This window comes from Pan paniscus, chromosome 9 (genome assembly GCF_029289425.2).
Source record: "Pan paniscus chromosome 9, NHGRI_mPanPan1-v2.0_pri, whole genome shotgun sequence".
Taxonomy (NCBI): domain Eukaryota; kingdom Metazoa; phylum Chordata; class Mammalia; order Primates; family Hominidae; genus Pan; species Pan paniscus.
Genome location: NC_073258.2, coordinates 73,951,418 through 73,978,664, shown reverse-complemented (window position 1 = coordinate 73,978,664; position 27,247 = coordinate 73,951,418). Strand labels below are relative to the sequence as shown.

The 27,247-nt window shown below is 38.4% G+C and overlaps 1 protein-coding gene across 10 annotated transcripts in view; it reads left to right on the top strand.

The window, feature by feature from the left end:
• The window catches only part of FCHSD2 (FCH and double SH3 domains 2), a 303,655-nt gene that overhangs the window by 109,206 nt on the left and 167,202 nt on the right, over positions 1 to 27,247 (top strand). For 8 of the 10 annotated variants that reach the window (XM_034933324.3, XM_055093757.2, XM_034933325.3 and 5 more), the window contains one exon: positions 16,433 to 16,509. The exons of the other annotated variants lie outside the window; for them this stretch is intronic. In XM_034933324.3, the coding sequence (XP_034789215.1) occupies positions 16,433 to 16,509 (77 nt within the window). The remainder of the gene's footprint in view (positions 1 to 16,432; positions 16,510 to 27,247) is intronic. 10 annotated transcript variants of the gene reach the window in all.

Here is a 27,247-nt window from a genome sequence, read left to right as displayed (position 1 = left end):
TGGGAAGATCGCTTAAGCCTAGGTATTTGAGGCTGCAGTGAACTATGATTGTGCTGTTGTACTCCAGCCCGGGCAACAGAGTGAGACGCCATCTCTTAAAATAAAAAACATTGAACAATCCAGTGGTATAAAGAATAAAAACTAAAAGCTCTTACTTTTGAACCTCATTTCCAAGTTCATATGTATTCTAGAGTATATATGCTTACATGTTTTTTAAATTAAAATAGGATCGTGCTATTCATTTTTCTGCAGCTTATATATTTTTATTAAATATTTGAGACTATATAGCACATTCTCTTTAATAATTGTGTAACATTGCAGCATATTGATGACCATAATTTAGTTAGTAGTTCCTCTTGGTGGATATTAATTTTTTAAATTAATCCCTGGCAGAATATACATACCAGAAGAGCATTGATAATACCCATAATGTTTATTGCTATTCCCCCAGCATCTAATACAGTGCCTTCCCTATAGAAAGCACTTAATAAAACTTGTTAAGCAATGCATGTGCCTTTTCCAGGCGAAAAGGCTGCTGTGCACATGATTTGTGTTGGTTACCTGTAATATATCAGTTCATATCAATGGTGAGAAATAGAATAACGGGAGTGTGGACTGGCCTTGGAGTCAGAAGGCTTGGGTTGGATTCCTGGGTATAAGCAGTGTTGGTTAATATGGTCCTTTGTTGGTCAGATTCTAATAGGATACTTACTACATTCAGTTTAAGTGAAGATCGAACAACATAATGCATATACAAATACTTTGTAAGTGTAACACCCAGTACAAATGTTGGCATTACTGTCTCCCTCCCCGTTCCTGGTAACCACTGCATTATTCTCTCTCTGTCTCTCTTTTTTTTTCGGAGACAGGGTCTTGTTCTGTCACCCAGGCTGGAGTGCAGTAGTCACAGCTCAATGCAGCCTCCACCTCCCGCCCTCAAGTGATCCTCCCACCTCAGCCTCCCGAGTAGCTGGGACTACAGGCACACACCACCACACCAGGCTAATTTTTATAATTTTTGATAGAGACAGGGTTTCGTCATGTTGCCCAGGCTGGTCTCAAACTTGGCTCTAGCAATCCACCTGCCTCAGCCTCCTAAAGTGCTAGAATTACAGATGTGAGCCACCGTGCCCGGCCTTTATTCTCTATTTATTCAAGTTTTTTTATTTTTTTAGATTCCATATATAACAGATCAAATAGTAGTAGTCTTCTTTCTATCTGGCTTATTTCACTTAACATATTCTGGATGAACCCATCCAGATTCATCCATGTTGTGACAAATAGCAGGATCTCCCTTTTTTTTAAGGCTGAATAGTATTTCTGGAGGTGTGCGTGAATGTGTGTGTGTATGTGTATGTGTATACTACAGTTTCTTAGGTCAAAGGATAAAAAATAGCAGAAATTCAGGATGCGCAAGTACAGAGATATAATGTGTATCATGAGGACTATAGTTAATAATATTGTATTCAGGATTTTTTGCTGAAAGAGTAGGCTTTAGGTGCTCTAGGCACACATACACAAAAAGGGATAACAATGAAATGATGGATATGTTAAATTTGCTTGACTGTGGTAACCATTTCACTATCAATATGTATAGCAAAATTTCATGTTGTACATCTTAAATATATACAGTATTTTTTAAATGTCGGTACTATTAATATATTTTTCTTTGTTGGTTTTGTGGATTGATTTGTAGCTCCAATGAGGTTTTTAAATAGATTAAAGTATTGACCACCACCATCTTTACAAAGTTAAGGTCATCAGGTAAGAGACCTTATACAATGCCCAGGAAGCCGTAACAGTATTCTTGAATGTTACTCTGTGTTTAGGGCTCTGGAGACATATACAATCCATCCCTATTGCCTTTCCTGGTTGGCGTAAAAACTATATACTCACTTGGATACATTTATGTATGGTAAATTGAGTTTTGTATATTCAGTTGTGAAAATATCTCCTTTTGTTTTTTTTATTTAGTATAATCTCTCTATTGCATCATCTCTTGAAGAACAAGACAGGAACTTTCTCTTATACATACTTCTAGAATCTATGCTAGTACCTAGCAGAAGTGCACATCTTCCGATAAGTGTCTTGACTTTTGGACAAGATACTGTGATTACCCACACACGCATACATATACATAGGAACTAAGCAATCAGTTGTGGGTTGTGTGGGGTTGTGGGGGTACTGCTATCATGTAGCAGTTTTATAACTGTAGGCAAAAATATTTTCAAACTAATGGCATTCCCTTGGGTATTTCTTACCTATTTCTTTGTATGCTTTGTGATTTTTGTTGTTGTTGTTGTTGTTGTTGTTAAAAACTGGCCATTTGAATCTAATAAGGTGGTGACTCTGGACATCAGATTCTCCCTCTTTCTGAGGTTTTGCTAGTTTGTTTTTGTTTTTGTTTTTGTTTTGTTTTTGATTAACATAAGTAGTCTCCATGCTGAGAATCAGCCTGAGATGTAAACTTAAGGTCTTCTCAGGAATTTTCTGAGCCTGTGCCTTTCTCTGTATATTGTGGTGACTTACTAATTTCTCTCAAATATGCAATTGCCCTTCAATGTCCTAATTTTCAATGTGTGGTTCTCAAAAAGTGGGAAAATGAAGACGGGAAAAAGGACGCTGTCCCTTTAAGTTCCCCGGAAGTCACTTCAGCCTAAGGGGGAAGGGCTTGTAGCAATAGGGAAAGGGTGCTGCAATGACTTCCTACCTCTGTGTCTGCACCTCCACAATCATAAGCAGCAGTCAGTGATCGTAGCACAAGATAGGGTCCCATTTGCCCATCCTGGCTCCCATAAGGAGCATAGGAGTTGTTCCAGGAACATATGCATGGCTGCCTGCCAATGGGCCAGGGATAAAGATGGGTAGCCACAGCTGAGCTAAGAGCTGAAATTGACCTAAATTAACTGTAATTTACTCTCCAAATCTTTCTCTGGGAGTTGCAAGTCCACAGTGGCTTCTAGAATTCTAAAATAATTGCATCAAACCGATCTTGCCGCAGTGTGATTGTTGTCTAGGTTGGGAGACAAGATTCCTGGTCCTTTCTGCTCTGCCTTATTCTCAGAATTTGCTCCTACAATAGTCTTGTAAGTGGTTTCCGTATCTTTTGTTTTCCCCCAAAGTTGTTTCCTACATAGCTGTGAAAATGACCTTTTAAAAATGCAAATTGATTTTTATCCCCTTATTTAAAAGTTTTCAATGGCATTTTATCGTTTTTAGTGTACTACACCATTATATTTATGGTGCCCTTTCTGGTCTTCGTAGTTTGTCTCTTGACTAACTTTCTACTTTCGTTGCTGTATGTCATGCTTCCTGTGTTAGTCCGTTTTCACACTGCTATGAAGAACTACCTGAGACTGGGTAATTTATAAAGAAAAGAGGTTTCATGGACTCACAGTTTCACGTGGCTTGGGAGCCTTCAGGAAACTTATGGCAGAAGGCAAAGGGGAAGCAAGGCATCTCTTACATGGTGGCAGGAGAGATGGAGAGAACGAAAAGGGAAGTGCTAAACTTTTAAACCATCAGCTCTCATGAGAACTCACTATCATGAGACCAGCATGAGGAAAATCTGCCCTCATGATCCAATCTCCTCCCACCAGGTTTTTCCCCTGACACATGGGGATTACAATTCCAGTTGAGAATTGGGTGGGGACACAGAGCCAAACCATATCATTCCACCCCTGGCCCACCCAAATCTCATGTCCTTCTCACATTTCAAAACACAATCATGCCGTCTCAACAGTCCACCAAAGTCTTAACTCATGCCAACATTAACCCAAAAGTCCAAGGCCAAAGTCTCATCTGAGACAAGGAAGTCCCTTCTGCCTGTGAGCCTGTAAAATCAAAAGCAAGTTAGTTACTTCCAAGATACAATGGGGATACAGGCATTTGATAAATGCTGCCATTCAAAATGGGGGAAATTGGCCAAAACAATGGGGCTACAGGCCCCATGCAAGTCTGAAACGTAACAGGGCAGTTATTAAATAGTAAAAGCTCCAAAATAATCTCCTTTGACTCCATGTCTCACATCCAGGGCACGCTGTTGCAAGATGTGGGCTCCCAAGGCCTTAAGCATCTCTGTCCTTGTGGCTCTGCAGGGTACAGCACCTGCAGCTACTTTCACAGGCTGCCATTGAGTGCCTGCGGCTTTTCCAGGTACATGGTGTGAGGTTTTCTGGGATCTGGAGGATGGTGGCTCTCTTCTCACCCCTCCAGTAGGCAGTGCCCCTGTGAGCATTCTGTGTGGGGGCTCCAACCCCACATTTCCCCTCTGTAGTGCCCTAGAAGAGGTTCTCCATGAGGGCTCTGCCCCTGCAGCAGACTTCTGCCTGGACATCCAGGTGTTTCCATACATTCTCTGAAATCTAGGCAGAGGTTTCCAAACATCAGTTCTTATCTTCTGCACAACTGCAGGCCCAATACCATGTGGAAGCCACCAAGGTTTGGGGCTTGCACCCTCTGAAGCAACAGCTCGAGCTGTACCTTGGCCCCTTTTAGCCATGGCTGGAGCTGGAGCAGCTGGGGTGCAGGGCACCGTGTCCCAAGGCTGCACAGAGCAGCAGAGCCCTGGTCCTGGGCTACAAAACCATTTTTCCTTCCTAGGCCTCCTGGGCCTGTGATGGTGGGGAGTGCGGTGAACATCTCTGAAATGCCCTGGAGACATTTTCTTCATTGTTTTGGCTATTAACATTTGGCTTCTTTTTACTTATGCAAATTTCTGCAGCCAGCTTGAATTTCTCTTCAGAAAATTGGTTTTTCTTTTCTACCTCATGGTCAGGCTGCAAATTTTTCAAACTTTTACACTCTACTTTCCTTTTAAACATAAGTTCCAATTTTAGACCATCTCTTTATAACTGGATATGACTGTATGCTTTCAGAAAAAGCCAGGTTACGTTTTGAATGCTTTGCTGCTTAGAAATTTCTTCTGCCAGATACCCTAAATCATCTCTCTCAAGTTCAAAGTTCCAGAGATCTCTAGGGCAGGGGCAAAATGCTGCCAGTCTCTCTGTTAAAGCATAGCAAGAGTGACCTTTGCTCTAGTTCTCAATAAGTTCCTCTTCTCCCTCTGAGACCTCCTCAGCCTGGATTTCATTGCCCATATCACTTATCAGTGATCAATGGTTTTGGTCAAAACCATTCAACAGGTCTCTAGGAAGTTCCAAACTTTCCGACATCCTCCTGTCTTCTTCTGAGCCCTCCAAACTGTTCCAACCTCTGCCTGCTACCCAGTTCCAAGGTCACTTCCACATTTTCAGGTATTTTTATAGAAATACGCCATGTCTCTCGGTACCAATTTTCTGTATTACTCCATTTCCACACTGCTATAAAGAACTAGCTGAGACTGGGTAATTTATAAAGGAAGAGGTTTAATTGACTCACAGGTCTGCATGGTTGGGGAGCCTTCAGGAAACTTAAAATCATGGTAGAAGGCAAAGGGAAAGCAAGGCATGTCTTAACATGGTCACAGGAGAGAGAGCGAGCAAAGGGGGAAGTGCCAAACTTTTAAACCATTAGATCTCATGAGAACTCACTTGCCGTCATGAGAACAGCATGGGGAAATCTGCCCCTGTGATCCAATCACCTCCTAGCAGGTCCCTCCTCTGACACATGGGGATTACAATTCAAGATGAGATTTGGGTGGGGATACAGAGCCAAACCGTATTACTTCCCTTAGACAGTTAACTCTCATTTGTCCTTCTGATCTTTAATCATATGTAGTTCTCAATTAAGTCTATTTGAATATACAAACCACCTCCCCCTATCTTTATACTTTTTTAGAGCACTGTATATCTGTTTTATATATTCTACATTATTTTTATACTTGGTTTCTTTTATTTTAAAATAAATTTTATTGCATATATTGAAGGTATATGATATGATGTTATAAGATATGATGTAAAATGGTCACTATAGTGGAACAAATTAGCATCCATCGTCTCAGTCAGTCATTTTGCTCCCAGTGGCAAGAGCAACTGTAATTATTCATTTAGCAAAATCCTGAATACAGTATACTATGAACTATAGTCCTCATACAGAATATTTCATTTATCTGTGTAGGCTGGGTACGGTGGCTTATGCCTGTAACCCTAGCACTTGGGAGCCCAAAGTAGGTGGACTGCTTGAGCCCAGGAATTTGAGACCATCCTGGTCAACATGGTGAAACCTCATCTGTATCAAAAACAAAATAAAAAAATGAGCTGGGTGCAGTGGCACACACCTGTAGTCCCAACTACTCTAGAGTCTGAGATGGGAGGATCAATTGAGCCTGGGAACAGAGTGAGACTCTATGTCAAAATACATACATAGATACATACATACATACATACATACATACATACATACATACATAAAATGAATCTCTATAATTCTTTAGTCAAAACATGGAGCATATCTGTGTTTTTTAGTCAAAACGTGGAGCATATCAGTAGGTATATATACCACACATACCTACTGGTATATGTGGATGGTTACGGGAGACCAGAAGGATGTTACTGAGTTGGTACATCATACAGCATAACACATTAAGATTTGGTTTTTGACTGAAATACTATATAGCTTTAAAAAAATTCTTAGTCATAAGGATATACCAATTTAGAGATATAGTTTAGTCACAAGTATACAGATTATAATTCTACAAACTAATTCCAAGGAGATTTAAAAAAATTTTTAAATTCTATTTATTTAATTTTTAAACTTTTATTTTAAGTTCAGGGGTACAAGTGCAGGTTTGTTACATAGTTAAACTTGTGTCATGGGGGGTTGTGGTACAGATTATTGCATCACCCAGGTATTAAGCCTAGTACCCATTAGTTATTTTTTTCTCATTATCTACCTCCTCCCACCCTCCACCCTCCAAAAGGCCTCAGTGCCTGTTGTTCCCCTCTATGTGTGCATGTGTTCTCATCATTTAGCTTCCACTTATAAGTGAGAATATGTGGTATTTGGTTTTCTTTTCCTGCATTCGTTTGCAAAGGATAATGGCCTCCAGCTCCATCCATGTTCCTGCAGAAGACATTATCTCATTCTTTCTTTGTGGCTGCATAGTACTCCATGGTATATATATACACCACATTTTCTTTATCCAGTCTATCACTGATGGGCGTTTAGGTTGATTCCATGTCTTTTCTACTGTGAATAGTGTTGCAGTGAACATATGTGTGCATGTATCTTTATAATAGAATGATTTATATTCCTTTGGGTATGTACCCAGTAATGGGATTGATGGCTTGAATGGTATTTCTGTCTTTAGTTCTTTGAGGAATCATGACAGTCTTCCACAATGCCTGAGCTAATTTACACTAGCATAAACAGTGTATAAGCGTTCTTTTTCTCCACGACCTTGCCAACTTCTGTTATTTTTTGACTTTTTAATAATAGCCATTTGGACTGGTGTTAGATAGTATCTCATTGTGATTTTGATTTGCATTTTTCTAATGATCAGTGATATTGAGCTTTTTTTCATTTGATTGTTGGCTGCATGTATGTCTGTTTTTGAAAAGCGTCTGTTCATGTCCTTTGCCCATTTCTTAATGGGATTGTTGTTTTTTTCCCTGTAAACTTGTTTAATTTCCTTATAGATGCTGGATATTAGACCTTTGTGGGATGCATAGTTTGCAGTATTTTCTCCCATTCGGTAGGGTGTCTGTTTACTCTGTTGATAGTTTCTTTTGATGTGCAGAAGCTCTTCAGTTTAATTAGATCCCATTTGTCAATGTTTGATTTTGTTGCAATTGCAACAAAATATATATTGAACTCGATGTCTGTGACTCTAATTTACCCCCATGTAATTCATTCTCATTTCCCCTTCTTATTTCTAAGTCCCACTCCAACACTGAGCTTTTACCCTCTGCCATCTGTTTACATGTTTGTTTAATCCCAGTATATGTGTACCACTTTTCAGAATTTTTTACCTGTGCCTAGTGAGAAACAACTTTATCAACTAGTGTACAATGTTTATATACAGTTTTTTTGTCTTTAGTCGTACAGTTTCTAGCTAAAATACTTTTTTCCAGAGTTTCTTGGATCCATTTATAAACACATTATTTTACAGAATTATAAAATTTGCCCCTTCATTCCCCATACCCATTTACGAGGTTATGTCTCACATTTTGTAATACAATTGGATTTGTCACAGTCTGCATTCTATCTTGGGTTCCCCCAACCACTGGTAGATTTTTTTAAATTTACGTATATTAAGAGTCATTCTTTGTCTCTTGTCAAAGTTCTGTGGGTATTGTCAAAGTTCTTCGGGTTTTGACAAATGTATAGTGTTGCAGATCCACTACTACAATACTATGTATATTAGTTCACCACCCTTAAAATTCTTCCCCTAGCAAACACTTCCTTCTCCCCAAACCCCTCAAAATCACTGATCTGTTTTCTCTATCAATTGGTCTTTCCCAGAATGTCATATGAATGGAATAATACAGTGTGTAACCTTTTTAATTTGGCTTCTTTGACTTAACAAAATGCATTTTAAGATTCATCCAAGTTATGTGAATTAATAGTTTGTTTCTTTTAATTGCTAAATACTATTCCATTATAATTATGTACCACAGTTTGTTTATCCATTCACCTACTGAAGGACATCTTTGTTGCCAAGTTTATCAATAAAGCTGCCAGAAGCATTTGTGCTCAGGTTTTTTTGTGAACCTAAGTTTTCAAATCAGTTGGCCAAATACCTAGAACATGATTGTGGAAGTCTCTGTTCATAAGAAATTTCAAAACTGTCTTTCAAAGTGGCCATACTATTTTGCATTCCCACCACCGTTGAAGGAGTACTCTGTAACTCTGCGTCCTCACTAGCATTTCTTGCTGTTAATTTTTTGTATTTAGCATTCTAATACATGTGTAGTGGTACCACATTATTTTAGTTTGCATTTCCATAATGACAAGTGATGCTGAACTTCTTTTCATATGCTTGTTTGTCATTCTTATATCTTCTTTGATGAAGTATCTTTTCAGATCCTTTGCCCATTTTAAAAATGTGTTGATTTTTTTCTTACTGTTGAATTTTAGGAATTCTTTATATATTTGGACTTCCTTTATCAGATACATGATTTGCAAGTATTTTTTCCTAATCTGCAGCTTGTCTTTTTATTCTCTTTGTAGTGTCTTTTCCAGAAGAAAGAGTTTAATTCTGATAAGGTCCAATTTATCATTTTTCTTTCATGTGTCTTGGTTCTGGTGTTATATGTTAAAACTTTTCACCAAAGGTCAAGGAGATTTTCTTCTCGTTCTTCTAAATGTTTCATAGTTTTATGCTTTATATTGAGGTGTATGAATCATTTTGAGCCAATTTTTGTGTAACTCGTGAGGTATGTGTCAAGGGTTTTTGTTGTTGTTGTTGTTGTTTATGGTCATTCAATTGTTCTAGCATCACTTGTTGATTGAGACTATCCTGTCTCCATTGAATTGTCATTGCCCCTTTGTGAAAAATCAGTTTACTATATTTGTATGGGTCTATTTCTGGGATCTCTCTTTTGTTCCACTGATCTATCTGTCCATTCTTTTGCCAACATTATGCTATCTTGATTCCTGCAGCCTTCAAGGTATACCTTGAAGTCAGGTAATGAGAGTGCTCTGATTTTGTTCTTATTTTTCTGAATTTTGGCTATTCTAATACCTTTATCTTTCTGGACTATTGACTGAGATTGCCTTGAATGTATAGATCATATTGCGAACAAATAAGACCTTAACAATATGAAGTCCCAAGTCATTAACATGGAATGTCTCTCCATCCATTTAGATTCTTTTATTCTTTTCTTTCTTTCATTAGTATTATGGACTTTTCCACATACAGATCCTGCAAACATTTTGTGGGATTTATACCTAAGTACTTCATTTAATAAAATTTCAAATTCCAGTTGTTCATTGCATGTATGTAGGAGAGCAATTAACTTTGGAATATTGACGTTGTATTGTGCAACTTTGCTAAACTCAGTTATTAGTTCCATGAGGTTTTTTGGTAGATTCTTCAGGGTTTCTTACATAGACAATCATGTCATCTATGAATAAAGATAGCTTTATTTCTTTTTCTTGCCTTATTGTACTAAGTAGGGCTTCCAGTACAATGTTGAAAAGAAGTGTAACAGAGAAAATCTTTGCCTTATCTCTATCTTAAGGGAAAAGCATTCACTCACCATTAAAAGTATGGTGTTAACTTTAGTTTTATGTGTGTCGTTTAGTTTTGGTTTTTATTTTTTGCTTTTTTTCTTTGTTGAGACACAGTATCACTCTGTTGCCCAGACTGGAGTGCAGTGGTGCAGTCATGGCTCACTGCAGCCTTGACATCCTGGGCTCAAGTGATCCTCCCGTCTCATTCTCCTCTCCCTCTCCTGCCATACACAAAAGTAGCTAAGACCACAGGTGTGCACCACCAGGCCTGGAAATTTTTTTTTATTATTTACAGAGACAGGGGTCTCCTTGTGTTGCCTGGGCTCAAGTGATCCTCATGACTCCACCTCCCAAAGTGTTGGAATTACAGGTGTGAGCCACCACGCCCAGCCAGTTTTTTGTATATATCCGTTATTAGGTTAAGGACGTATTCTTCTGCATCTAGTTTTTTTAGAATTGTGTCATGAATGAGCTTTTTTTTTAAGTTTTATTTTAAATTTGGGTTACATGTACAGGTTTGTTACATAGGTAAACTCATGTCACAGGGGTTTGTTGTACAGATTATTTCGTTACCCAGGTATTAAGCCTAGTACCCATTAATTATTTTTCCTGATCCTCTCCTTCCTTCTAGCTTCCATCCTCCAAAAGGCCCCAGTGTCTGTTGTTCTCCTCTATGTGTTCATGTGTTCTCATCATTTAGCTCCCATTTATAAGTGAGAACATATATTATTTAGTTTTCTGTTCCTGCATTAGTTTGCTAAGGTTAATAGCCTCCAGCGCCATCCACGCCCCTGCAAAGGACATGATCTCATTCTTTTTTATGGCTGCATAGTATTCCATGGTGTATACATACCAAATTTTCTTTATCCACTTTACCATTGATGGCCATTTAGGTCGATTCCATGTCTTTGCTATTGCTAATGGGGCTGCAGTGAATGTATGTGTGCCTGTTTTTTTTTTTTATTCTATGTTTGATCTTTAAATCAAATAGGATGGGTCATTTATAATGTCAGTAGATAGGCCAGACACAGTGGCCTGCACCTTTAATCCCAGCACTTTGGGAGGCAGAGGTGGGAGCATTACTTGAGGCCAGGAGTTCAGATCAACCTGGGCAACATAGCGAGACCCCATCTCTACAAAAAATTTTAAAACTTAGCTGGGCACAGTGGCATGCACCTGCAGTCCCAGCTACTCTGGAGGCTGAGAGGCAGGAGGATCACTTGAGCCCAGGAGTTCAAGACTTCAGTGAGCTATGATCATGCCACTGCCTTCCAGCCTGGGTGACAGAGCAAGGCCCTGTCTCAATGTAAATAAAATGTCAATAGATCTTATTTCTTATATATACTTAATTTAAATAAAATTAATCTTTATTTTTATAAATGGGAAAAGGCTAAAAGATACCTTTAGTGTTTAATATATAGAACATATTATTATATGAGATTAATATTTCATTTCATCATGAAATTATGGAAAAGTAAATAAAGACAATTTATTATTTAATTTAAAATAATATACTGTTTTTTTAATCTTACATAATCATATACCACACAGAACAATGAAGAATATTTTAAAACTTTCCTTTAGGATGGGAGTGAAGTTCTGTATTACTTTTAAAGTGATTTAAGAATATAGTAAAGGTAATAATTGCGTAATTTGCATTAGTTTAAGAAATATCCAGCTTATGCAGTGAACTTGTTCATTGTTAAAAGATCACTTGCATAATGCCGGGAATTTCATGACAAAATGGTATAGTATATAAAGAATATGGTTTCCAAAAATTTTAAAGAGCCATCTCATGGCAAACCCTTAGTAAAATTTAAATATTAGTTTCTCTGTATGCTGAGGGATGAAATGGATACAGAATTACCTGTGCTAGAGCCATAGTGCACCCTTCTACTCAGCTTGCTGTAATAAATTGGCCAAAGGTTAAGCCATCAGTCCATTTCCTAGTGTCTACTCAACAGTGGCTCTCTTTGTGTTTCTTCACTTGTTAAAGCAATACAGCAAGTGTTATTGAGAGGTAAAACAAAGCAAGCCTAACATCAGACACTGATGGCTTTTTAAAAGTTGGAATCGGATGTTATTGCATGTTTCAAAGAGTATATTGATAGTACATCTTTATGGAAGCCACTGCTCTAAAGTGAACTGAATTGCAAATCAAATCAGCATTATGCATCAGTGATGCTTAGGTAAATATAAATAAATATTATGTTTAGTGGACCAATTTTAGATAGTAGTGCTGTGGGCTTGGAGAATGATTTGAAAAAAATTTTTTTAAAAACTTTTAAAAATTGCAAGACATAGGTTTATTTTCCTTAGCAAATTAATTAGGCTGGATTTTGTTTTTATGTAAGTAAACCTTTTATTCATCAAATGTAGCTTTAAATATAAAGTATAGAGGAAACCAGTTAATTTAAGCATAGAATGCTTTCAGAAATGTGCAATATTATTTAGGACCTTTAGTATAATAGCCCCAGAGTATGTCTGAGCATCCATGCAGATTAGATCTTGAACAGCTGCATGGAGTACACAGAAGTCATGATTCCTGCCTCTGTGAACTAACTTGAATAAAGTCTTTCATCTAAAGATCTCATTGTTTGTCTATTTCATGAATCCCTCATCTCATCTCTGAAGGGCTCATTCAGTTTAATACAGTTTAGCTTTGTGGTTTAGAGCTCTAGAAATTGCTATTGTAATTTATAATGCACAAAGTTAACAAATTAATTTCATAATTTAAAAAAATAGATAAAGTCCACTCTAAAATGATTTCTTTTACAAAGACATAGTAACTTTGGATTCTAGCTCACACCTAACTAGTTACGAACTGTATGATTTGAAGTAAAGTATTTATGCTTTTAATGTCCAATTTCTCTGTGGTGATAACAAAGCCTAACAGAGTTAAGAGAAATAAACGTGTGAAAGTGCTTAAGTTCATTTGTTCCTACATAAATTTAGAGTGCTGTCATTCTGCCTTCTGTCTTAATCCTGCTCATGAACTGAGGCTCATCTCATATTCTATGTTCTGTGTGATGTGTTCTGTAAACACTTTAACAGTGATTAAACTGAAAAAGTCACTATCATGTCATTTAGATGTGATTTGAGAAAATACCAGATGATCTTTTCCTCATTTGGGTACTTATATCACATTTTGCCACTTGTTTGGCAGTAACCCATATGTTGCCTGGCATATTATGTTGTATACTTGTTATTCTTCTCTACAGATAATGAGTTATTTGAATTCTGAGATCTTGACTTAATTGAACCCTCATAAAAATTAATGTGTAGTGCTTTCTAGGTATGGAATAAACTTCTATTATTTTTAAAAACTGCTTTGGAATACCCACACATATTTCTCTTAAAATAGTGAAGATGGTCAAATTTGACTGTAATTTTACCAAGGAATTTATTATATTAAAGCCACCTGGTCATAATCTCAGAAATCTGATACAGTTATTAAAAAATTTGAGTACATGAAAATTAGGAACCAGAGAAGTTTTTATTCAAAGACTTCTAACACAGAATGGCAAAAACATAAATGGAGATGGGCACTATATATTAGAAACAGAGTAATGTAGGTGGCATTTATCCATGCAATCAGTGGATCTTATCGGTATCAACTAAATTCTAGGTGATCTGCTATAGCCGGGGATGTAATGATTAAAAAAAAAAAAAAAAAAAGACAAGATCTGTACCTGATGGAGCTTATAGAGTAAACAGACAAATATTTAAACCAGACAGTAACAGTGTATGATGATTATGCATAAATAGAGTTATGTGAGAGGGCCAGAGGCGAAGATACTTTGCATACAGTGATTAGAAAAGGCCTTTTAGAAAAAGACACAAATAGTGAGACCCAAAGAATGAGAACTTGCCTAGATTGTGGTCTCTGGTTTCTCCCTGAAAACAATCAGGATTCCTTGGAGAACTAGCTTATTTCAAGTCTGGGCCAGGAACTGTAAAACAACAATAACAGCAACAACAACAACAAAGACGCATTCAAAGTCTATTTGGGATCATGATATGGGAGCCAACTTGGAGGGGCGCTGACAGACCACAGATGTGACAATTTGAGCATCAGAAGAAAGCAACTTTAATTAATTGGAATGCATCTATTATTTAAAATACATGAGTTCATAATGTTACTTTAAAAATTCATTGTTCATCTTTGGACCCAAATATTGGACATTCAAATATTTATCCTGTCTTTCCTCCAAGAACTGTATCTCAGTATAACCAGATAGTTCATGAGGGATAATTCTTTATAGAATTATAGCTAATAAATGTAGAAAGAATAGCTATTATACTTTAATGAAATGAAAATAAGTACCTAGGCAATGACGCTTTTCACATTTTCCTATATATATTTGTGATTGTTTACGTTAGGAAATTTAAGTATCAGATTAAAAGGGAGGGGTGAGAATTTAGCAAGTAGGAATAGGAGTGGTTAGAAGATATTTTCATGCAATGGGAGCATTATGAACAAGGTGCAGAGGTGAAAAACTACCGTACATATTTAGGGAAGACTTAATATTTGGAGCTCCCAAAGTACAAGATATGTTAAGTGGAACTGTTACGGATATGTAGTTCTATACAAGTTCTCAGAATACACAATACTTAGAAATAGTGAAACCAAATTGTTGCCAAGTTCGGGAGGAACTTGAGATTGAAGCTAATTTGACAGCAGACCTTAATAGAAAGGTACCATGTAGAGTGTAGTGTTGATTTTACTTGAGTAATTTTTGCCTAAAGCAGGTAGTTGATTAATAGATGTGATTGTTCTTCATTTCAGCATTGTGTTCTTTTTAGTTACGTGTATAGAAATAAGTATCTCAATGTTAATGATTTCTATAACCATTACATTAGGCCCTGTTATAGTGTTAGGGGACCACATATATTCCTATCCAAAAGTAATACGTTGGCCGGGTTTGGTGACTCATACTTGTAATCCCAGAACTTTGGGAGGACAAGGGAGGTGGCTTGCTTGAGCCCAGGAGTTGAGCCATGGGCAACATGGCGAAACACTGTGTCTACTAAAAATACAAAAAGTTAGCTGGGCTCAGTGGCACGTGCCTGTAGTCCCAGGTACTTGGGAGGCTGAGTTGGGAGGATTGTTTGAGCCCAGGAAGTTGAGGCTGCATTGAGCCATGATCGCGCCACTGCACTCCAGCCTGGGCATTGGAATGAGGCCTTGTCTCAAACAAACAAACAAACAAACAAACGAAAACAAACAAGCAAAAAACCAAACATAATACATTGTATAATTGGAATGAGCAGTTTAAAATCAATTCTTAACAAAATGGTCTTCTCAATTCAAATCCCTGTACCTCTCCCTGACACCTATTATAGATAAACATTCTGTTTTATCCAGATTTGTGTTGTGTAGATAATAGTAAGTGGGCAAATTTCTTTGTAAAACAGTTTATTTTGTTGTTTGAAGTGACTTGTGTCACGGTATCATTTAAAAAGAAAAGACCCTTAAAATCTGTCTTGAGAATTAATAATATGGAACAGCACCAAAATTTGTTCATTAATTTTACATGCCAGTATATATCTGTCTACTTCAAATTGAATTTGTTTTTCTCTTTCCTGGTATTTGAGAGTTTGGCTGCCGAGATTTAGAAAGCTGTGTGATCAGAGTTCTATGGAGATGGACAGCTGTGTTCCCTGTGACATGCCAGAGGTGGTTTGTTTTTATGGCTAGTCAAATAGTTAAAAGTGAAAGGCATATCAATGAAGTTTCAACTTTCTTATCCTTATACTCACCCTTTTCCTAAAAATGGAGACAAGAGAGGACTGGACAATAATGAAAAAAGGTTGTAGTGTTCTACCATTTATCATTGTTTTTTGTTTGTTTGGTTGGTTGGTTGGTTGGTTAATTGGGTTTTTTTTTTTTTTTTTTGAGACAGAGCCTCACTCTGTCACCCAGGCTGGAGTGCTGAGGCCCAGTCTCGGCTCACTGCAGCCTCCGCCTCCTGGATTCAAGTGATTCTCCTGCCTCAGCCTCCCAAGTAGCTGGGACTACAGGCGCATGCTACCACACCCGGCTAATTTTTGTATTTTTGGTAGAGATAGATTTTCACCATGTTGGCCAAGCTGGTCTCAAACTCCTGACCTCAAGTGATCTGTCTACCTTGGCCTCCCAAAGTGCCGGTATTATAGGTGTAAGCCACCGCGTGCAGCCTATCATTGTTTTTTTTCACTTCTGAATTAAATTTACATTTGGAAAAATGAGATTTTCTAAGTCATGTATTTTAAGGAGAAGAGCTTCCTTTATGGCATAATATTTATTTTAGAAAAAATATGTATTTTTTAACAGGGTATGCAGAAGTTGGCTAGTCAATACCTGAAGAGAGATTGGCCTGGAGTAAAAGCTGATGATCGGAATGATTACAGGTAAATTAGTAGTTTTTGCCTATTTTCTTTAGAAACGGTTTGATTTAAAGCTATGTTACATATAGATAATGTAACACTCTAGTTTTTAAAAGAATTACTTCTTTCCTCTGCTGTGTTTTCGGATATAATTTCAAAATTATCAAAATTTTAATGTTTTATAACATTAAATAATCTAAAATAGATTGTAATCTATATAAAATAGATCATTTTCATGTCTTATATAAGCCAAGATTATATTTTATATAATTAATTATACCCCCAATTGAAACTTAAAGAAGGCAGGTGACAATGGAACACAAATTGCTGAGTGACCTATGATGAAACACATTATTGTGACAGTGATGAAACAAGATTGTATATGTTCTGCCATCTTCACTGATACTTTTGAAATAAATTCTAAATATGGAAAGATGGGGTTTTTGTGAGACTAGGGGGGAAACTTTCTAATGTATTGTAAGGAAAGGAGCTTCTTTTTAGCATAATACTTATTTTAGAAAAATATATGTGTTTGTATTTTTGAATATAAACAAAAGATTTAGACGTGGCTAGTTAATATCCCACATACGAATTGTAATGAAGGTGGATGAGAATGGAATACAGATTGTGTCCTCAGTGACCTACTGATATCTTAAAAGTATATGTTTGTTTAGAATTTGGTTTCTTTTGGCCAGGGGCAGTGGCTTACGCCTGTAATCCCAGCACTTTGGGAGGCCAAGGCAGGTGGATCACCTGAGATCAGGAGTTCAAGACCAGCCTGGCCAACATGGTGAAACCCTGTCTCTACTAAAAATATAAAAATTAGCCAGGTGTGGTGGCGGGCACCTGTAATCCCAGCTACTTAGGAGGCTGAGGCAGGAGGATTGCTTGAACCTGGGAGGCAGAGGTTGCATTGAGCCGAGATCATGTCACTGCACTCCAGCCTGGGCGACAGAGTGAGACTCCAGCTCAAAAAAAAAAAAAAGAATTTGATTTCTTTTTTGAGGTCAATTTGGAAGTATTTATTATCTTTTACGCTCAGGAGTTGTCCTTTGTGTTGAAGGACCCAGAAGTCAGTGACCTCAGAGCTTGCAGTCTGGTTAGGATTATGACCAAATACCCTTCAAACAATAGCAGAGAATCCAGGGTAATTAAGAACTTAGTATTGAAGCGCATGGTTTAGAGTCTGAATACGAAATCAAGCTGTTGAATTGTCAGTGATGATTGACATCAGATGATTTCTTAAGAATGTGGCAATGAAGCTAGAAAACTGAAGGATATATGATAAGAGGCCCTAATAATTCTTCACAGTGGCCTACTGATATCATGGAAGGTGTCTTGAGAGCAATAAATAATAGAACAGTATGATTGCAATAGAGCATATTAAAGCAAAACAGGAAATAAAAATATTAATAGATTTTCTTCATGCCTGTAATCCTAGCACTTTGGGAGGCCGAGGTGGAAGGATCACTTGAGGCAAGTAGTTCAAGACTAGACTGGGCAGTATAGTGATACTCCATCTCTACAAAAAAATACATTAGCTGGGTGTGGTGGTACGTGCATGTAGTCCCAGCTACTCAGGAGGCTAAGGCAGGATGATCGCTTGAGCCCAGGAGTTCAAGGCTGCAGTGAGCTATGAATGCACCACTACCCTCCAGCCTGGGTGACAGAGTGAGACTCTGTCTCCCAAAAAAAAAAAAAAAAAAGAAACCACACAGATTTTCTTAAGGATTTTCTGTATCTGCAAAATTCAGCTAAGGAGGAAGAGAGGAGAGATGAAATTCTAGGCAAGAGAGGCAAGTAGAACAAAACCTTGAGGCGACAGTGAGCATGGGATGTTCAGTGTTGCTGGTATAAGGAAATCAGCCTAAGAAGAAGATTGCTTGCAGTAAAGAAGGATCCAACTTATAGATAGTTAGGCTGGGCATGGTGGCTCATGCCTGCAATCCCAGTGCTTTAGGAGGCTAAGATGGGAGGATTGCTTGAGGCCAGGAGTTATATTCCAAGTTTATTTAAAATTCAGGATTCAGGTTACCAAAGAAATAAGGATTAAAAAGCTGTGCTCCTAGGCTAGCTTATAAACCCTAATTTAAAAAAGTATTGCAAGCCAAGATATACAAAATATTTACTATGTGGCAGACACTGTGCTAAGAACTCATTTCCCATGATTATCAGAACAGCTCTGTGAGGTAGATATAATAATTCTCATTTTATACTATAGGAAACCAGGTCTCAGGTTATATGTCTTACTCAAGGTCAGATAGCTATTTAAACACACATTTATTCTTTCTTTCTTATTCATAGGATACATATGAAATACCTACTACATGTCAGCGGTTAAAGTAGACCTTAGGATTAGAGAGGCTAGAAGATATGTTGTCTGTCGTTTGTAAGCATATAGGAGATAGCCACTATAAATAGTTGCAGAATTGGGTAGTAGGAGAGGGGCACTGGAGCCATAGAAGAAAACCTGGGCTTGTAGAGCCAGGTCTTAAAGAATGTGCAGGAGTTTTCCAGGCAGACAGTTTGGTAAAAGAAATTCTAAGTGAAAATAACCCCTTCCAGGCATGGAGCATGAGAAAATGTGACTGTTAGGTAACAGTTCAGTAGGGTTGCTGTGAAGTATGTGGGTTTGAGGTTAACTGGAGTGGTGGAGATTAAGGATACATCATAGGTAGGCATCATAAAAGGACTTTACATATCACAGTATAGAGTTTGCTTTTTTATTCAGAACGTAATGGAGGTGTTGAAATGTTTCCATGAGAGGAATCACATTATCATCTTTAATGATAGTGTAAAAGTGGATTCGAGGGGTGTGAGGAAGACTTCAGAAAGGATAGAATGGCAGGAATTTAATTCCTTATCATCTCATATTTGAACCAAGGAAATTGTAGCAGAAATCAAGCTGTAGGAAAGATTTCAGAGATATTTAGAAGACTTAAGCCAGAGGACTTGCAAATGATTTGGCAGAGTTTTGTTTTTTGTGTTTGTCAAATTTGTTCTGAGACAAATTACATATATAAACAGTTTTCTTCATATTTAAAATAGCTCTTGCAACATTGAAAGCACTTGATAAATATTTACTGACTGAATGAATGAAGCAGGGGGAGAGAGATGAAGAATTATACAATGACTCCCAGGTGTTTTCATTTAGGCAACTGAGAGGATGGTGGTGCTATTGTGAAAAAGACAATAGAAAGATCAGGATTGAGGCTGAGAACAATTGCCAATGTTTTTGTTTATTTGGAGCTTATTTTAGTTTTAGTCATTTAAAATTTTCCATTTAACTTTTTCGTATTTATATTTGCATTGGTAGTTTTAAATTCTTATCCAAGTAATACATGTTTTTTATCAAGTAGGTAAACAGTACAGGAGTATAAAGAATATCATTTCCCAAGCATCTTCCATTCACATTTCTGCTCCCCTAGGGTAATTGCTATTACAAGTGTGTGGTCTTTTCTTTCACATTTTTTTCTGTGTGATTCACACATGGGCATACATAGTTTTGTTGTTTCTAACAGAACTGCAATTATTATATACATGCAGTCTGTCACACCCTTGCTCCCCGCACACACACTTAAGGAGTCTATTTTAAAAATCCCTTCATGTCAGTATGTTCTGGTCCCTCATTCTTTTTAATGCCTGCTTTAGTGCCATAGTATTGATGAACTATACTTTTGTTATCCACATCCCTATTTGTAGTTATTTAGTTTATTAGTATTTCAAATAATGCAGTGAATAAGTTCTGTATGAACATAAGTATATTTTTGTACACTGAAAGTGTATCTGTAGGGTAAATTCTTAGAGGGAGAAATGCTGGATCAAAGGGTTTATATATTTAAAATGTTGATGTTGGAGGGAGGGTCTTCAAGGTGGCTGACTAGGGGCACTTCGTACCTCCTCCACTAAGAAGAACCAAACTAGTGAGTGAATAATCACATGTTGACTAGATCATCCAAGAGAGAACACTGGAATTCAACAGAAAAGTGACAGGAAATACCTAAAGTTAAAAAGGAAAGGGAAACAAGGTAGCCTGTTCAGGTGGGATTAGTCAGGAGCCAAGAGAGACCCCCATTGGTCCACATTCCCACTGTAGACTTCTGTAGTGCTGGCCATGGAAGAGCCCTTCAACCTTCCTGGGCCTTGAAACTAAGATAGGGAGCTGCCAGGAGATTGTGTGATGGCACTACACCAAGAAGGGAGCTCATGCTGGGTCCCACACACGCTCTGAGAACTAAGCAACTGCAGCAAGGCACTATTTTAGAGCCCTGCCCCCAACAGACTGTGCACTGTCCTGGGGTCCAGCATCACTAGGGCTAAACCACAAGAGAAGTGTGAGCTGCTGCCCTTGGGGCCAAGCTGTGGGTTAACACTGTTAGGTTAGCAGTGTAAGTGCTGCTGGGGAGCGAGTGGTGCTGCGGCAAGTATTCCCCACCTGCTAGCCTAGGTGGTGCACATGTTCCCCACCTGCTAGCCTAGGCTTCCAGCTCAGAAGGTAGCCCTCCCTTTTCCAGTGGCAGGGCAGCAGTGCAGCCACTACTGCCTCCCACCTGAGCATTCTGCCAGTGGCCTAGGGATCAGCCTGCCCCTGCCTACCATGGCTGGCACCTGCACATATTGTTGAGAGCCTGAGGGCAAGCCACCCCAGCCTGACTTCATATCCCTACTCCATGCCAGAGCACACAGGCTAGATTGCCCAGCACATTCTACCACCATTGGCACCTGAATACTCCTCTAGGGGGCCTGAGGTTGGTTCTACCCACCCCTGCCACTACAATCACAGCTGAAACCTACCTGCACATGGCACCTGCAGGCTTGGAGACTGAGCCGCCCACCCCATCACAGCCACCACCAACACCAGCATACACAGCTCAAGACCCAGAAGATTATCCCATCACTGCCACTGCTGTTTTATGCCAGCTGCCCAGAGGCCCAAGAATCTGCCCACCCACCCAGCTCACTGCTGCCACTACCAGCATCTGAGTAAGCCACCTGAAGGCCAAGAATTGGCCCACCTGGACTACTAGTGCCAACTCACCACTGCCTCTACTGGGGCTCAAAGACTGGCCTACCTGGTGCCCCAATCCTCAGCAAAACTTTACCACAGGCCCCACTAATAACTGCACCTGAAACCACTGAATAAATTACAAACACCACTGACACTGTTCATAGCCAAAGAAATCGTACAGATACCGTACCACTGCAAGCACCCAGAATCAAGGCCAAAGGGCCCTACCAAACAACACCATAGATCTATCTTCAGGAAAACATTCCCTACAGAAGCAAATTCAAAAAACTGGAAGAAGTGACTATCACATCAGATGTGCAGTTATCAATGTAGGAAACATGAAAAAGCAAGGAAATTTAACTCCAAAAGAATAACATAATTCTCTAGTAACAGATCCCAATAAAAAACAAATTTACAAAATCCTGGAAAAAGAATTCAAAATTTTGATATTAAAGAAGCTCAATGAGATACAAGAAAATTCTGAAAAACAGTACAGAGAAATCAGAAAAACAATTCAGGATATGAATGAGAAATTTACCAAAGAGAGATATAAAAAAGAACCAAACAGAAATTCTGTAATGGAAGAATTCATTGAATGAAATACAAAATACATTTGAAAGCTTCAACAATAGACTAGATCAAGCAAAAGAGAAGATCTCAAAACTTGAAGACAGGTCCTATGAAATAACCCAAGCAGTCAAAAAGAAGAAAAATAAGAAAGAATTAACAAAGCCTTTGTGATATATGGGACAACATAAAGTGACCAAATACACATATTATTGGTTTCCCAGATGGCAAAGAGGGAAGGGAAGGGTTAGAAAAATCTATTTGATGAAATAATAGACAAAAACTTCCCAAGTCTAACAAGAGATTTAGACATCCAGATACTGGAGGCTCTGAGACCCCCCCAGGCAGATGAAATGCAAAACGGCATTCTCCATGGTACATTATAGTCAAACTATCTAACATCAAAGACAAAGAGAGAATTCAAAAAACAGCAAGAAAAAAAGCATGCAGTAACCTGTCAAGGAACTGCTATGAGACTAATAGCAGATTTCTCAGCAGAAACCTTTACAGGCCAAGAGAGAATGGTATGATATATTCAAAGTACTGAAAGAAAAAAAAAACTACCAACCAAGGATACTGTATTCAGCAAAATTATCCTTCATAAATGAAGGAGAAGTAAATTCTTTCCCAGACAAGCAAAAGGTTAGGGAATTCATCACTACTAGACTGGCCCTAAAATATTAATATTGGAAGTTGTTCCCCATAAACTGTATAAATATATTTAATTTTTTCTAGTATGACTTTGTTTTTTGAGACACTTTTCACTCCATCACCCAGGCTGGAGTGTGGTGGCATGATCTTGGCTCACTGCAACCTCCACCTCCCAGGTTCAAGTGATTCTCATGCCTCAGCCTCCCGAGCAACTGGGATTACAGGTGTACGCCACCACACCTGGCTAATTTTTGTATTTTTAGTAGAGATGGAGTTTCGCCATGTTGGCCAGGCTGGTCTGGAACTCTTTGATCTCAAGTGATCAGCCCACCTCAGCCTCCCAAACTGCTGGGATTACAGGCGTGAGCCACCACACCCAGCCTGTAGTATGATTTTAAATTGTCCCTTTGTTTTTATTTTTTACCAACAGTGCATGTAATCAGTCTTTTAAATTGTTTGCCTATCTGATGATACATGCAGCATTTAATGTCATTAAAACCTCAATTTGCATTAGACTTTTGTAACACTACTTTCTCTTGGACCTTTTTTTTTTTTTAATTTGAGAACAGGTTTTCATTCCTTTCTATGTAAATGCTTCTCAAAAATCCCTCAGCTCTCTAATGACTTTTAAGTAAGCTTATTTATATTCTTGTCTTTAAATCTTGACTATGAACTGGTAATAATAATATATTTTTATTAACTTTTCAACTTGGGAAACAAAAAGCTGCCTCTAATTTTACCTTCTTTGTAGATCTCTTCATATCTGAAATGTTAAGTAGCTGCTTGTTTGCATGTGATTTCTTTCACAATTCCATCTGCTATAATGACACAAACTATATCTTTATATCTTTGTAAAACAGGCCTACTGTCACTCCCCTGCTTGAAAATCTTCTATTGTTTTTCCTTGCCGATGGGATAAATTTAAATTTCTTTTCATGATATTCAAAACCATGAAGAAACCTGGCACCAAATTATCTCTCTACTTACCTCTGGCCATTTCTGCTTTCATCCTTGGTTTTCCAACCTTTGGGCACCTCAGTTGCAGTTGTGTTTCAGTTCTTATCAACACCTCCACCGGACTGAAAGCAGTCTTTTTCCCTGTCTTTATTTATGTTACCCAGGCTTAGGATATTCTCCCTTTCTACTACCAATAACAACCATGTATGAACATTTATTAAAACACCATTCTTCTTGTTACTAGTTACTATATAAATTATTCTTAGGTTATGAACTTAATCACATTTTCTTTTCTTTGTTTTGAGACAGTCTCGATCTGTCGCCCAGGCTGGAGTGCAGTGGTACAGTCTTGGCCCACTGCAACGTCTGCCTCCTGGGTTCAAGCAATTCTTGTGCCTCAGCCTCCTGAGTAGCTGGGATTACAGGTGTGCACCACCATGCCCTGCTAATTTTTGTATTTTTAATAGAGATGGGGTTTTACTATGTTGGCCAGGCTGGTCGCAAACTCCTGGCCTCAAGTGATCTGCCTGCCTCAGCCTCTCAAAGTGCTACAGGCTTGAGGCACTGCAGCCAGCCCTTAATCACATTGTCCTGAGTTGTCTTGAGATGTGATGCCAGTAGAAAGGTGTATTTCTAAGCCTAGGGAAGACCTGTGGTTTTGTTTGTTATATCTTAAACACTTTTTACTTTGAGATAATTGTAGCTACACATAGTCGTCAGAAATAATAAATACAAAGAGTGCTCTTACATTCCCCACCCAGTTCTCCCAGTGGTAATATCTTGCTTAACTGTAGTACAATATCACAACCAAGAAATTGATACTGATACAGTCATCCAACTTAATTCAGAATTCGTTAGTTTTATACACATTCATTTGTGTGTATGTGTGTGCATATTGAGTTCTGTGCAGTTTTACCACATTCGTAGCTTTGTGTGACCTCTTCCACACTTAAGATCTTGTTAAGAATTTAAGTTAAGAATTTCTTGATTTCTTTCTTTTCTTTTCCTTTCCTTTTTTCCCCCCTTTTTTCTTTCTTCTTTCCTTTCTTTCAAAACAGGGTCTCACTTTTGCACCCAAGCTGGAGTGAAGTGGCTCACTGTAGCCTCAAACTCTTGGATCCAAGTGATCCTTCCACATCACCTCCTGCATAGCCACCACTACCACCATGCTTGGCTAATTTTAAAATTTTTTTTGTAGAGATGAGGTTTTGTTATATTGCCCAGGCTGATCTCAAACTCCTGGCCTCAAGCAATCCTTCTGCCTCAGCCTCCCAAAATGCTGGGATTACATGCGTGAGCCACTGTGCCCAGCCTTGATTTATTTCTTAATGAGAAATTTCTTCTGGTAAAGTTTTCTAGGTTTTCCTAGATATCTTATATGATATTCATAAAAGAAATCGTTCACAGCATGAACTTAGGTGGTATATGGATGAATGGTTTTGTATTTTACTAGTTATAACCTAATTATTATGGCAAGTATTTTTCAGTTAGAATAGTGATATAAAATCGTAAGATACATATATTTTAGTTTAAAAGGTTAGTCCTTTTAACAAAAATGATAAGTAAATAATGGTACAGAAGATAGGAGACAAAAATAGTAGATGATGTGTACAAAGGACTTAGGATACATAAGTCTTGGTATAAACTATATCAGAATGAAGAGGCCCTTTTTAATGTTCAGCATTGTTACTGAGACTAAGAACAATCTTGTGTCAGCAAAAGACAGAGGTTTGGGAGCCAGACACATTTGGTTTCAAATCTAGGCTCCATCATTCCTTCCTCTCCTCCTCCAGTAAATATGTATTGAGTTCCTGCTATGCCATACCCTGTGCCGAACATACAACAGTGAATGAAACAGAGCTTCTGCTGCATGGAGCCTACATTCTAATGAGGGAAGACAAACAGTAAACAAGTGAATAATTAAACATATATGCCAATTGGCGGTAACAGCAGTAAGTATAGTAGGGAGAATACAGAGGGCCAAGAAGCGATTGCGCAGCAATTGCTGTAATGTGCAGAGCACAGGTGTTGGGGGACAAGGCAGAAGCAGAGAGGGCAGGTAGGAGACTGTTGCAGTAATCTAGGCATAAGGTGAGGGTGGCTCAAAGCGGGGTAGTCACAGTGGAGGAGACTGGCAGTAATTAAATTCCATGGTATTTTTTAAGTCTAGCAAACAGGATTTCTTGATGGAGCAGATATGATAGACAAATGAGGAATCGATGATGATTCCAGGGCTTTGGGTTTGAGCCAACTACTAGAAGGTTTGAGTTGCTGTCAGTGAGATGGAATAGATAGATTGCCAGAACAGATTTTAGGGAAATCAAGAATTTAGTTTTGTACATGTTAGGCGTAAAGGTGCCTACTAAATATCCAAGTTGGATATGTTGAACAGGCAGTTAGGGTTTAGGGAAGGTGTCTGGGCAGGAATTAAAAATTCAGGAATTGGGCTGAGAGTAGTGGTTCATGTATGTAATCCCAGAACTTTAGGAGGCTAAGGCAGGAGGATGGCTCAAAGCCAGGAGTTCAAGATGCAGATTAAGCAACAAAGTGAGATACTATTTTTATTAAAAAAAAAAAAATAGCCACATGCAGTGGCTCATGCCTATAGGCCCAGTTACTTGGGAGGCTGAGGCGGGAGGACCACTTGAGTCCAGGGGTTCGAGGCTGTAGTAAGCTGTGATCATGCCATGCACTCCAGCCTGAGCAACAGAACAAGACCCTGCCTCTTTAAAAAAAAAAAAAAAAAAGTTTAGGAATAGTCAGGATATTGATACTCTTTAAAGCCATGAGACCGGATGGCTTTAAAACCATCTGTAGAATGAGATCATCTAAAGAGTGAATGTAGGCCTGGTGCAGTGGCTCACACCTGAAATTCTAGCACTTTGGAGGCTGAGGTAGGAGGATTGCTTGAGCCCAGGCGTTTGAGGCTACAGTCAGCTATGACTGTGCCACTGCACTACCACCTGAGTGGCAGAGCAAGACCTTATCTCAAAAAAGAAATAATAAAAATAAAATAAAAATTTAAAAACAATTTTCAACAGAGTGAATGTAGTTAGAGAAGAGAAGAAGCCTGGGGTCTCACTTGAGGGCACTCCAGTATTTATGGGACAGTGAGATGAAGCGGAACCGGCAAAGGAGACTAAAGAATGGCTGGTGAGGTGGGAGTAGACCAAAGGAGAGTGATGTCCTGGAAGCCAAGTGAAGAAAACATTTCAAGAAGGATAAACTAGGTCAGTGTTGCTGATAGGTCGAGTAATAGAATCAAGACTTGAACTATTTGGACTAGCCATAGGAAGATCTTTGATGACTTTGGCAAGCAATTTCAGAAGAGTGGTAGACACTAAAGTCTGATTTGGATAGAATTGAGAGACCCAGATGAGAGAAAGTAGAAACAGTAATTTTAGACAATTCTTTCAAGGAGTTTTTCTATAAAAGAGAGCAGACATTAGGGTGGCAGCTGGTGAGAAATGGAGGTTTGATGGAGATTTTTCAAATGGAGATATTATAGCATGTTTGCTCATAAGAATGCTCCAGTAGAGATGGAAAAACTGACATTGTAGATTTTTGAATTGATATTCT